Here is a 12963-nt window from a genome sequence, read left to right on the forward strand (position 1 = left end):
TGCAACAAAACAAACAACATTATGTGGTGCTCCCAAGGCATTTAGTAAAGGACAGAAGCAGCTGGAAATGATTTTTAGACTCACTAACTTGAAAATACAAGGTATGTTTAAAATCATCTAATGTCTAATAAATAACCAACTATGATTATTATTTTGTAGTTTTGTTTTTTTTACAAAAACAAATATGTTTTTATAGTTTAAAATATTTCAAAAAGAATTCAGAAAATAATGGATCATTTGAGAAATATGTTCCATTTCAAACAGGTAGAACATATATATAAATATATATATAGACATCAAATATGATGAATATTTATTTTGTGTTTGTACAACTTGTGAAAACCCATACAACATTTGTGAAATGTATCATCTCGTGTAAAGACAAATAAAAGTGCCATGTGAGAGGCTGAGGCAGCACTTCTTGGCAAGTGAGGTAGAAGACAAATCTAGAAGAAAAACGGTTCTATATTTAATCTGTCACACACACACACTATTTGTTGTGGTAACAGAATACAACATGGCGGACAGCTGTGTGGGCGACCCATACAGAGGATAAATAGTTCCATAAGACTTTCATAGTTTAGTCAAACTACCTTTTTTTTTAACACAGCCTATTTTTTGACATTATTATAATTATTTAATCTACCATTAAGGTAAAAAACGTTTCTTACCTCAATAATTTTTATTTTATTTTACATAGTTTCAAGTTTTGAGGTGATTTAAAGAAGCTTTGGTTATAAAATGCTTAAAACAACATTTGGTTTTAGCCAATCCCCACTCTGGTGAGGACAACAACTGACTGCCACTGACTTCACTTATATGTGCCTGTCCACAAATTATCTGGGATCTCAAGGAACCACAAATATTATGTTGACAGAGTAATGCGTGTCTCGTTCAGTGAGAGCAATAACAAAGAAACTCTTTCCAGGCCTTTTAGCCTATTGCACTGCATGATTCATGTGCAGAGTTATTCATTTAACAGCAAAACTTGCAAAGCTACAGCATAACAAAAAATCCTGAGCTATTTGGCACAAAGTGCAAGCGCACACAGATAGAAAGATGCTGCTTGACTCTGAGGATTGCTGGCCAGCAGTCAGAGATGTATCAAAACCATGTAATACGCTCAGCTTTTGAACAAAAGCTTTGGCTTGAGAAAATCCCCAAAACAATAAATCACTGTAAGCCACAAAAAAGTAATAAATGCTGCCCGCATAAATCAGAACATAAGAATTTCAAATTGATACTTTGTTTCTTCCTGCAAAAAAAGTCCAAAAATTTCAAACAGATGTAAAAAAAAATTATATATTTTATTAAATTTTAACAACAAACCTGAAATTAAATTGATTGAAAAGGAATCAAAATGTTGTAACAGCTGATACGTGTTATTAAAACTGTTGAATAAAATGTGACATGTGCTATAAAATGACTAATGAAAACCGACATAAACTTTGTTCATGGTACATAAACCATCAATACGGAAAAAGTTTTAAAAAGCCTCCAGCAAATTCAGTTTCATCCCAAAAGGGCAAAAGAAGAGTACTTCAGCAAATTAACACTCGATACAAGAGTGAGCAAAGGTAAAAAATACTGTTAAACTAAAAGTACATGCTCAAAAGGCTGAATATACATACAAGCTAAAGCCACTCTGGGACTGAGCACATATATGCTGTTCCTGAAGGCAAGGGCAGCTGTGCTTATGTGCTTCGCCCATCACTCCATATGGTAAGTGCTTAGACTGAGCTAAGTCAACCTCAGAAGGAGCCACAAAAACACACCAAAAATGCACTCTTACTGTAATTTACAAGCACTGCAGGTTGCTGTTGTTTGAAATGCAGGGATAGAAAGTCCTTTTTTTAGGCTTAATAAAACCCACCGCTAATGTACTTTAGCAAAGGGAAACCAGACTTAATGTCAAACCTTTCATATAGATATTTTTAAATCTTTTGAAATTTTTCTTGATAAAGTCTCACACAGGGAAGTTTCTTGTGTGTATCCGCTACCTTACTGCCATAAACGACACCAACTTTTTAGTAACATCACTACATAAAAAAACAGCTGTTTTGCAGCTCTCCGGTCGCTAAACTGACATTTTTTCAATTACACAACTCTCTTTTTTTTATGATGCCATTCCTAAACCCGTATGGATGTCCGGTGTTTGTTTATATTCACTTATCCGTGTTTGACCCAGAAAACTTGGATAACATCTCAGGCCTGCATATTCTATCAGATAAAAGGCTGTACAATGTAAGAACATAAGGGTAAAAAGACAGTCCACCTTAAAAAAATGGATCAAGAAAAGTTAGATAAAATTCTTCTGAGCTTAGTTAGTGAACTGATGGATTTGGGGGATGAAATGTGTGTTTTGTTACATAAAGAGACTAGCCTGCTTCCTTTTCAACGCCACATCTACAGATTTAAATAAAATGCTTTTCTCATTTTGTCAGGAAATGCAATTCATATGCTCTTCTATCATATCAAGTCATTAGCTTTTTTTTTCTTCTTTTTAATCGCTGCATTATGTTTTCATTCCTCCTTCTGAAATATTTAAAATGTCAGGAAAGCCGCTGTAGTTTTAACCACAAAAGGAATAACGGAACAAATCCTAATGATGCTGAAAAAAAAACATTCTTTGCAAAACACTGTTAGGTCAACATTCTGACGAAATTAAAAATGCTTCAAACACATTTAAAGGTTGCACCTTCACTTTATCTGGGGAGTCATTTTTTGCATAAAACAACAGTTTAACTCACAATTCTCATGTGAAGACTTTAACCACAGACATCAAGCTCAAACATCACAGTCTCTGAAATGAGGAAACCAAATGTTTCTTTCCGTTTTTTTTTGTCTTCGGACAACAGTGCGAAAGAAAGCAAGGAAAACTGAAAGCTTAAACAGAAGGAAAGTTGTAATCAAGTTTCTGCTTTAACTGTCTGCTGTGAGCATTTACTGCTACAGTTCAATGCATGTTTGAGCCCAATTATGCCCAAAACAGCAGATTTTTTTACCTAAAAGATGTCAGTTTAACATATCATTTTGCAACATGTAAACAAATTAGTGGCTTGATTTGTGTTTTTAACATGTGGCCGAGGGGTAGCACATTATTTTTTGTCCATGAATGTTTAGAAATATAACTTTCTAGTTCCTCCATAATATGGGCATTCCTTACATGTTAATGTTTATTGCACAGAAAGTATTTGAAAGTTTCTAATGAAGTATATCTGGTACAGCAACATTTTAAAACATTTAAAATTTTCCCTCTGATATTTAGTTAGTGATGGTCAAATGATTGAATAGGTTTAAAAACTGAACATGTTAACTTTGTTTTTTTACTCAAACCATATATACCTTATTTACCATAAATTTGCTCCGGAGGATAAATTGCAGATGACAAAAAAATGCATAATAAAGAAGAAAAAAATCATACATAAGTCACACTTTTTTTCTTAACAAAATACAGGACCAATAACTAACATTTCCTCTTGAAAGGCAAATCATATTAATGGAATAGATAACAATAATAGACCGTAATTGACTTCATGAAGCAAAGGAGGAATTGAATAAGTGTCATCTAGTACATTAGTGCAACATATGAACAATTATTCAGATAACCATAGCATACACACATACCATATTAACAGATGCATGTTAAAATGCTGTAAAAACAGCCTTTCCTGACTCACAGCCTCACCTAACCCACTCTAACTCATACTGCACCAGGCAACATAATATAACAACAGAGGACAGTTCTTTTAAGATCTTTTTTTATCTTTCTGACACTTTCTGCCATCTGGAAACTATCCGTTTTAACAGCTCCGCTTTCATTTTTACTGTAATCAACAGCAGATTCTCAGCTGCGAGAAAGTATCACAGATTTGTTAGATATTCTACAGTCAAGTGGAAAACCTAAATAATAAGTAATAAATAATATTAATAAAATCATAAAGACACTACAAGGTTTGAATAGAATCAGTTAAACCTGCTAAATATGCAACTCCATGCACAACGCAAAGTGATGCTGCAATGCAGCTTGATATCCTTTGACATTCAGAAGTACGAGTTTATGTTAGCCGCAAATTAGCTTCAAACTGTAATGAAATGTGTCTTCCATTTAGCGTGACTCTGAGAACCACAGACTCAGCAGCACAAGGAGGCTTTTCTCTTTTTTCAGGGGCAAGAAATGATGAGGAATGCAGAGTCGCAGCAGCCCTGCAGACACCCGACACCACTGTGGAGTACAGCGGCAGAGACCCCCATTCATCCCCAGCTCCTGTATTTATTAACAGTAGATCCTGTATCAAAGCACAGGGGTTGAGCCTACAGCCCCCAACACAGCCACCTACAGCTCTCAAAAACAGACCGGGGTTCAGTTACCTGTGCCGCTCCAGCATGTGGAAAAATGTGGGTCAAAACGGCACAAAACGACTTTTAAGAGCTGATGTTGACCCAAGAAACAACCCTTAGACTCTGAAAGCATCTCTTATGGTCTGAACGACGCCGTAGCCCCTGGCTCTCTAAGATTCCGCTGATCTGTGGACACAGCAGCCTTTTAAAGTCTCACAGCCCCCCTTAAACTGTGGCTTTAAGTCAACGACTAATGCCAAAAGTAAAAGAAAACTATCTTTACAGCTAATTTGACTAATTTCTGTGCATTATAGTTCTCCTTTTTCTTCAGCTTCCCTAATCTTCCTCCTGTGTCTTTGACTTTTCATATCTGGAGAAAACACAGGATAAGCCTAATTTTTTGAGATGGTCATTAGTGCTTCCAATGCTAGGCTGAAGGAATGTGAAGGATGGGGATTACTCCAAAGGGATAATGTGTCTTCCATCTGCTGTTGCAACCTCTTCTAAAAAAAAAAAAAAAAAACATTTAACACTTGGCAAGCTTTACATATAATGTCTTTGGTGGTTTGTTGACAAGAATTATAGGGTTTTTCCTCTGTTATACAAGGAAACTTGTTCTTGCTGAAACTGCACATACCAGGTTGGTAAACTCAAGGTTTGAGCTACAGCAGCACTGAAGCTCAGCCCTAATGCTCCCTTTTATTCTCCTGCTTAAAAAAAACACAGGATTTTGATTTAACAACAATATGGTTGAGCAATACGGAAAGTAGAAGCTACAAGACTTTTGCAAACAAAAATGAACCTTTTTTTTTCAAAAATTTCTATTACTCTAAATCAGGGGTCACCAACCCTGTACCCGCGGGCGCCAGTGCGCCCGCGAGCACCCCTTGTGGCGCCCGCAGGGAATGCACCCAACAAACAATCTTTTTTTTTTTTATTGAAGCAAATATTCATCAAACAACCACGGCATGTCTGCCAATGACAACAATATCAATTCTGAGATAAAGGTAGACAAAGAAAACCCAAATATGTAAACAAAAATAACTTAAAAAATAATCAATAAAAGTAAGGGTCTATTACAAAAGTTTAAATAGATCAAATAAATTACACAATTTCTGGACATTCTTATGATTCATGTAATGTAAAGATTTTGAGAAGAGGTTGAGGTGGTTGAGTAATCCATTAATGTGAGGATTAATATTCCTTTCTGTTTTTATTTACATTTATGTTTAAAAAGTTAAAATTAAGTTAAAGTTTTAAAGGTTTAAAAGTTTAGCTTTAGTGTGTTCAATAAATATTTATCTTGTTCGGCTGCAACCTAAAGTCTGTTTTGAATTTAGGCTCCCTCTGCAACTGAGTTTGACCCCCCCTGTAATACGAGTCTAGAAAATTCATGCATGTTTTTGTGTGTAAAATGAGCAAATACAATTTTTTTTTTGGGGGGGGGGGGGGGGGGGGGGGGGGCTAGGAGGTTTTTAGTGGCGCCCTTCATACCACTTGGTGCCCATGAAATAGCCCTCGGTCTCAAAAAGGTTGGTGAACCCTGCTCTAAATCTACTTTACGTAGAAGATTGGAGAGGAAACATACAGTAGGATTTACCCAGGTTTTGGGATCTCTGAAATTATTAAAAGCATAAATTGTCTTGTTAAAATAAATAAGCAAGTCTAGATTTCATTTAGGACAAGCAGCACCAGCCAAAAGTTTAGGTATATAGTCCATGAATGGACAATATGTCCAAACTTTTGAACTAAGTCGTGTGTTTCAATGCATAGCATTCAATGACCGTATATGAAGACTGGACTGGGTGACTAGTCTCCCCCTTTGTGTTCCAAACAGGAAGAACCTGCTGGTTCTAAAAAGCCAAAATCACACATACTTGTACTGAAAAACAACAGCCATCATTCAGTCGTTATATTAGTCAGAGAAACAATTCTTGCTAATCCTAACTTTTTAAATGATATTGTTTCTATAGTTCAAGTTATTCAAGTTATAAACTGGCCAATCACATGCCTAGATAAAAGTTTGAAACCTTTGATTGACAGATTCTCCCGAGCTCGCTCTGATTGGGGAGTGTGGTTGCTATGGAAATGTTAATTCGGACCAACTGGTACCAGTCACTGCTTTCTACAGCTGACGTCACACTCACTCAGTCCAGTTCTCATATACAGTCAATGGTGGCAGTCTGAGCAATGTTCATTTGGCCAGACTCTTAAAAATATAAGATAACTTGTAGAGTCCGCACATGTGGTTTTATTTTGAAAATTTCAAGGATGTTCTCCAAATCCCTTTCTTTTCCCATCTATTTCACCTAATAAGAACAATTTCTTGTGGCACAGCAGGTGACCCTGCTCAACTAAATCTCAACTAATAGGTGTCCACATCTGTCTTAAGCTGCTTCTAAGCTCCCTTACATACAGTATATGTTTCATGAGGCAACACTCATCGACTAGAATGACTCAATCAAAGGTGCTGACAAGAAATCCCACCAACTAACGATGACCTTGATGTGTTGTGACCTTTGATCTTCCAATAGAATTGTCATCTCTTTTTTGTAAACAAAGAAAGTTATCATCAAATTTCGGAGGACTGGCAAGTATTCCCCTGAGGCCATATGTGTGGTAATTTAGAGATCAGTTTTTTACTGTTTGTCTTCAGACGCTCCCAACTTGGTTTTGTAGGTTTCATTCCCTCAAAATGTTTTGTCAATGTAACTGTCACCCTGTAACTTGTATAGACTAAATTGAGAATACTTTGAGACCATTTTGAGATGAGTTTGAGACTATTTTTTTTTTATTAAACCCATATCCTAAACATTCTCTTTAACATAAATAGCACAAACTGTCCCAGCCATGTGAGATGCCCCTGTGGTGCAGGAGGAAAACAGTAGCCACAATTACTGTCATTTTTCAAGAATTACATGCAGTTTTCTACTTTTTCTGTTAAGAGTTAAAGGTTAAACCACTGAATCCAAAACATTTCAACAAACCAACAAAGTTTCAAGTTTAATTTTGGTAAACTTCTTTCCAACATGGTGAAAACTGAGGAGGTATCCTGGAGGATCCATTAAGCCCTTTTAATGAACCAACCTCTCTGAACCACTACCTTTGGCAAGAAATGGCTTTTTCCATTTTCTCCCCGAGTCTCTCCATGCAAAACTGCACTCCTGAGCCATCATCTCCCCTCTGGCAAATGCTCAAAAACAGACAGATGATATAGTAGTCTATGGCGTAAACTCCTATTGAAAGATATTCTAATGAGTTTAAAAAAAAAAACATCTGATTGTGCTAAGGATTTTCAGAAGGCTTTATACATCTGTGATAGCATCTTTACACGCATGACAACCGCAACTACTGTTCCAACTGAAACAAAGGCCACGAGACAAACGATACTGTCATGCAAGTGCAATGGAAAATTCTTTCTTGGCTCAGAACAGCCGGCCGAAAAAAGTGAAGAAAGATTAGTTTACTTACACAACTGACCAATATTTAGGAATATATTAAATATCTCAAGGTACGGATGTTTTAATAAATGCTCACAGCCACAAACTGTGGTGCAGTCATTGTAATGCCCTCACTTTTTCCTGGGTGAAAGACAAAACTTGCAAAAGCTTTCATCACAGAACGGCACAAAACTGAATGATTAAAAAAAAGTTATCAGCTGAGGAAAGCCAGAGAATCCTTGTTCGAACCTGCAGTCAACACTGTGACTCCCAATGTGAAGCTTGCAGCTGTGTATTCACATATTGATGTGTAGGAGGTCTAAAGATTCCAGCTAATGCAAGCAACTGGGTCATAATTATTTCTACAGAAGTGTCACTGTGTTATAAAACTGTCAAAAAGAAATGGGGGTCATTTTTGAAAAAACATGCAGTCTATTGTTTTTCCCTCTAGAATGTCTTTAAAAAACAAGCCAAATCCAAGATAAATGTGCTCAGCAAGAATAATAAAGAAAGGAACATGGAAACCATAAATCAGCTATGAGATGTGAATAAAATCCACATGAGATCCACAAACAGGTCAACAACACCAACTCCTCATGGTGGTTAGTTAAAAAATCCCAGAACTGCCCATTTAAAATTCATGGAGGAAAGAGCTTGTATAAGGCCCCTGGTACAAGACTTCAAGGTGTTGGAATATCCGCCTCACATTGGCTCCCCATTGGGCTGAGATTCTGTTAGAGCGAGGAGGGAAAACATACATGGACCCTAAGGCAGGACACGTGACACTTCAAAGAGATCCAGATCTGTGGATCTTTTTCCTTGAGGCCTGAGTGGCACTCACACCCATCATGAAACCCAAGTCAAACTGCCTTCCTGGTCACCGTTTCCCCCTCCAAGTCTGTGAAGAACACATGAATCCCATTACTGTTTTACTGTCTCAGCACACCGTTAAAGTCAAACCTTGTTACCGGGCCCATGCCTCTCACCCTACTCTTTTCCTTACAGTCTCTCAAAGAAAGCTTCACATTGTATTTCTTTTTGCAATTTAAAAGAAATGAACTTGCAGATGACCCATTAAACATAAAGGAATGCTGTAAAAAAAACGTCTCCCAAGCAACTTCCTGGCTCTGTCTTTGCAAAGGTTGAACAGCTGACTAAGGAGTCTCAGCAGCTGGCATTTGTAAACCCAGCGTGTCCCACCGGCTTTCCATTATTGTGAGGTGGAATAATTAATACGAGTCTGGAAGACATTCCTTTTGCTAAAGGCAACATTTTGGCTTTTAGCCCAAACTAACAGGCAAAAAAAAAAAAAAATTAGGACTGACTGTGAGCCAAAGCGAGCCTCCAGATGGGGTTGGGCAACAAAAGAGGTGAAGCATTTGAGTTTTGGGGGAAATGTTTAAACTAAATAATGAACAAACCTATCTGAGTCGGACACATGTTGTGTGCATGCTTGTCGTGTTGATTACTTACCACTCTCACTCTTTTCAATGACGTCCACGACCTCCCCTGCTTGCAGGCTGATTTCTGCAGGCTCTTGTTTCTCGTAATTAGCCACCACCACATACTGCTCGAGAAGCATAGGATCCGATGCATCCAGACCTGGAGTTGATGGAAAAAAACATGCTGTCAGCCAGCTGCCAGCCATAGGTCCACGAGAACGACTGTTGGGCACCCGCTGTGCCATAGGCCACTTTGTGTGTTGAGCTTAGCCAATAGCAATATTCACAGGGTTCAGTGCATCTTCCCCAGAGTCTAGCCATATAGATGCAACAGATGCCTTGAAGGTGCAGGAGGTTTAGTGAAAGAGAAGAACTCCAAAAGTAAAGGACGAGCCCATCCTGCTTCACTGAAGTGGATTCATCCTTAAGGCCAAAGTAGTCCGTGTTCAAGCAAGTAAACGCAGAAAAGTGTGCACGTTTTAAGGAGTTGTGCAGAGATGGCAGAGTGAGCTAAGGCCAGCTGAGGGCAGGACAGTAGAACCAGAGAAAGAAATAGTTTCCCTCGGAAAATAAACCATCTACTAAAAAGGTTCCTTCTCCTCAGCTGGGGTTGGAGCTGGAGGAAGAGTAGGGGGGTTGTGAACGCCAATCATAAGAGTCGGCACTGGGAACCTTAAATAGAACCAGATGAAGGGGCTGGAGCTGAGCTCAGAGGGATGGCCCTCTGTCTCTGTGAAACACTAGAGCTCTGACTACAGCATGCAGGCCAGCCAATGAAACTCTTCCTTCTTCTGCTTTTAAAGTTAACCATGTAAGCATCAGCAGTGACTTACTTTTTCATGTGATTCATACCTGCAAAGCTAACCTATTTTCTAGAACCAAAGGGTGGTTCACGAGCAGCAGTGACCTCTTAATAAAACACTTTTTTATTTGTGAAAGCGTTATCACAAACATCCACAAGTTGTGTCTTTTTGTTTACTCCAAGTAATTTCAATAACTAATCGTTAATATCGCTAATCAAGACAAAAATCCTCAAAACAAGCATATCTGTCTTCAATCAGGCGGATCTAACCGATTTCAGACTCTAACCAGCTGATGCTCACATCTCACATTAACAAGAGGCCCAGCTGACCGCTTGGTTCAAAGCTGCAAATACAGAGAGCTACTATAAGCACACTTCATTGTATGCACTGCTGCAGCAGATACCTCTGTGGAAAAACACACATAGACCTGGCTAAGATAGCATATTGACACAGAGTAGTGGCTGCTTTCCTAAAACGTTACAGGGGGTTTAAAGACGCACTCCAAAGACAATGGTCTTTTTAACACGTTCTTGTGGCATTTTTTTTTCATCATGGAGGACATATATAAGGAAAATTGAGAATAAAACTGAGTTTCTGAGTATTTCTTTATTGAAATTGTTGTGAATGAGGAGCAGATCTTTGTTTTCCACGTCTAAGCTGGCTCAAAACTACGCAGATGGATAGCTCCAATATTGCTGGTCATTTTTGTCACACTGCTAACATTAGTTTAGGATTGTGAGGGGTCGTAAGTGTCGCTACTCGATCTGTATGCGGAACTCTATCGGTTTCACCGCTCACACGCCCAAACCATACGTCACTTTCGCTAAAACATAACAGTGGTTTTTTATATTTATTTATTTTTTTATTACATTTATTTATACAAATACAAACCAAGTTAGGGTGAGCAAACGTTTAAAATTAGCATAGAAAAATAAAATGAAAAACAAAAAATGGCAGTGTACAAAAATAATACATAAATAAAATAAATAATAAAAAAATTGGTAAGGGCAAGGCATTTAAACATTAAAAAGTAACAATATTTTGAAAACTGTTAAAAATAATAAGTATCTCTTAAAATTTGTACCGTGCATGTGCAAATGTTTTCTTATTTTGTTTCATCTAACTGCGGTTTGCTCCCCATTGCACGAGGATCCCGCTATCTTCTGATTGAACCAATTAGCTCTATTGTAAAATGTTTGCGGATCATTACAAATTTTGTTTGTGTTCGTGTTTGGTTTTTAATTTAGTGATATTCAAGTATGTTACTGCTTGTGTTTCTAATACGCAACCATTGGAATTGTGATGTCACTTTTCAGATCAGCAAAGAAAGGAAGTGGCGTATGGTTCGCACGTGCGGGGTCATGCGGTGAAAAAGAGTTCCGCATACAGATCAGGTAGTGACAGTACGTTAGTGAGAGAGTGTGTAAACACAGGGATGATGGGAAAAGAAGGGAGGCTCACTCCTTGCCTACAGTTCAATCCACAACTTAGAGGAAAATTTCTGATTAAGTACTTCTGCTCTGCAGAAACTCATTTAGATTTTAGCTGAATAATCACAATTAAAATACCACTGGAAACACTTTTACAATAGATCAAAAGATGATCAGAGTGAGACTTTAAATACACACAATTCTTACTCATAATTGGTAAATATTTTGGACCATGTTAAAAAACAAAAACACTTTATAATAGAAAATGTGGCACAAATGGCTTCTGTAGAGAGCAATTCATTTATTTTAACAATGTAAATAAAACCATTTCAGACCAATACATGGGAGGTTTAGAGCTTAGATAAGGAGTGTCTGAGATGATTTGATTAATCCACAAAGATGAACTGAAAAATAGCTCCAAACAACATATTTGACTTTTTCTAAATCTGGAAAATATTTTTGCCTTCGATTCGAAAAAATCCATCTGAAATGTCAAGCAGCTAATAAGTCACACAGATAACCTCAGAGCTCCGAGCACAGCACACGCTGAAGCTGCCAGAGGCTCTCGCTACATTACTGCGGTTGAGCTGTGGCTCAGCTGTGGTCTATGAGGACTTATTTAGGCAAGATGTTTTGTCAAACTGCACATCGGGGTACGGAAATAATGGAAAGACAACTATTTACACAATGCCTTGTGATTTTTCTACAAAGCTTACAACAGCAAAAGCTATATTTAAAGCAAAAAGAAATTTTTTTTTTATCTTGACAGCATCAGCAGCTTTATGATTGAGGGACTCGTAACACATGAATTCATTCTCAATTGTGACATGACTCACTCTGTCCCCGTTTATTTTCCTAAAGAAATGAGGTAATTTAGAAAGTTTCCACATTTCAGGACATCTTTACTTTCCCCTAAGTACTGCTTTCCCTCGATTTTCTGATTTATTAGCATGTTATGCCTATAAAAACTTAATTCTTTTTTCGTCAAAGGTAATTTTTCACAACAAAACTCTTTTGGATTTAAATATTGGCCAGGTTTGCTTTTTCATGAACAGACACGAGTAAAAAGCAAATACAAAATAAATAAATAAATAAATAAATAAATAAATAATAACTGTAAAGCCTATACAGATTGTATGTGAAAGCAGCTTTATAACATATACGAGCAGCTGCATGTTTGAGAGTTAAGGCTTTGTCAGCAAACTCAACAGGCTTGGAAAACAAAAGATAATATTTCAGTTTCGTTCAGGAAATGAAATGTTTTCCAACAGCAGGAATGCGGAGCCTGAACAAAGAAGAGACCCGCCAGGAAAACCAAGGTGAAACAGCCTTAGAGAGGCTGAAAACCTAATTTCATAGGAGAAGTGAAAGCAAAATGAGACATAAAACAGGGTGCAAATAAACATTTCAACTAAATAGGAAAGTGCAAATATTTTTTAACACTTCAACTAGATTCCACGTTAATGAACGTCACTAAACAAGTCCTTTTAGTTAGAGCTAAAAGGCG

At 37.4% G+C, this 12963-nt stretch overlaps 1 protein-coding gene across 3 annotated transcripts in view; it reads right to left on the reverse strand.

The window, feature by feature from the left end:
• The window catches only part of LOC101170866 (SH3 and PX domain-containing protein 2A), a 53454-nt gene that overhangs the window by 11422 nt on the left and 29069 nt on the right, over positions 1-12963 (reverse strand). For 2 of the 3 annotated variants that reach the window (XM_011484398.3, XM_004077089.5), the window contains exon 8: positions 9255-9383. In XM_011484398.3, the coding sequence (XP_011482700.1) occupies positions 9255-9383 (129 nt within the window). Of the gene's footprint in view, positions 1-9254; positions 9384-9510; positions 9681-12963 lie in introns of those variants that run through there. The other variant, XM_078932274.1, reaches the window with a different exon arrangement.

The sequence above is a fragment of the Oryzias latipes genome, chromosome 15, assembly GCF_053564925.1.
Source record: "Oryzias latipes strain Hd-rR chromosome 15, Olatipes_Hd-rR_3.1".
Lineage (NCBI taxonomy): Eukaryota > Metazoa > Chordata > Actinopteri > Beloniformes > Adrianichthyidae > Oryzias > Oryzias latipes.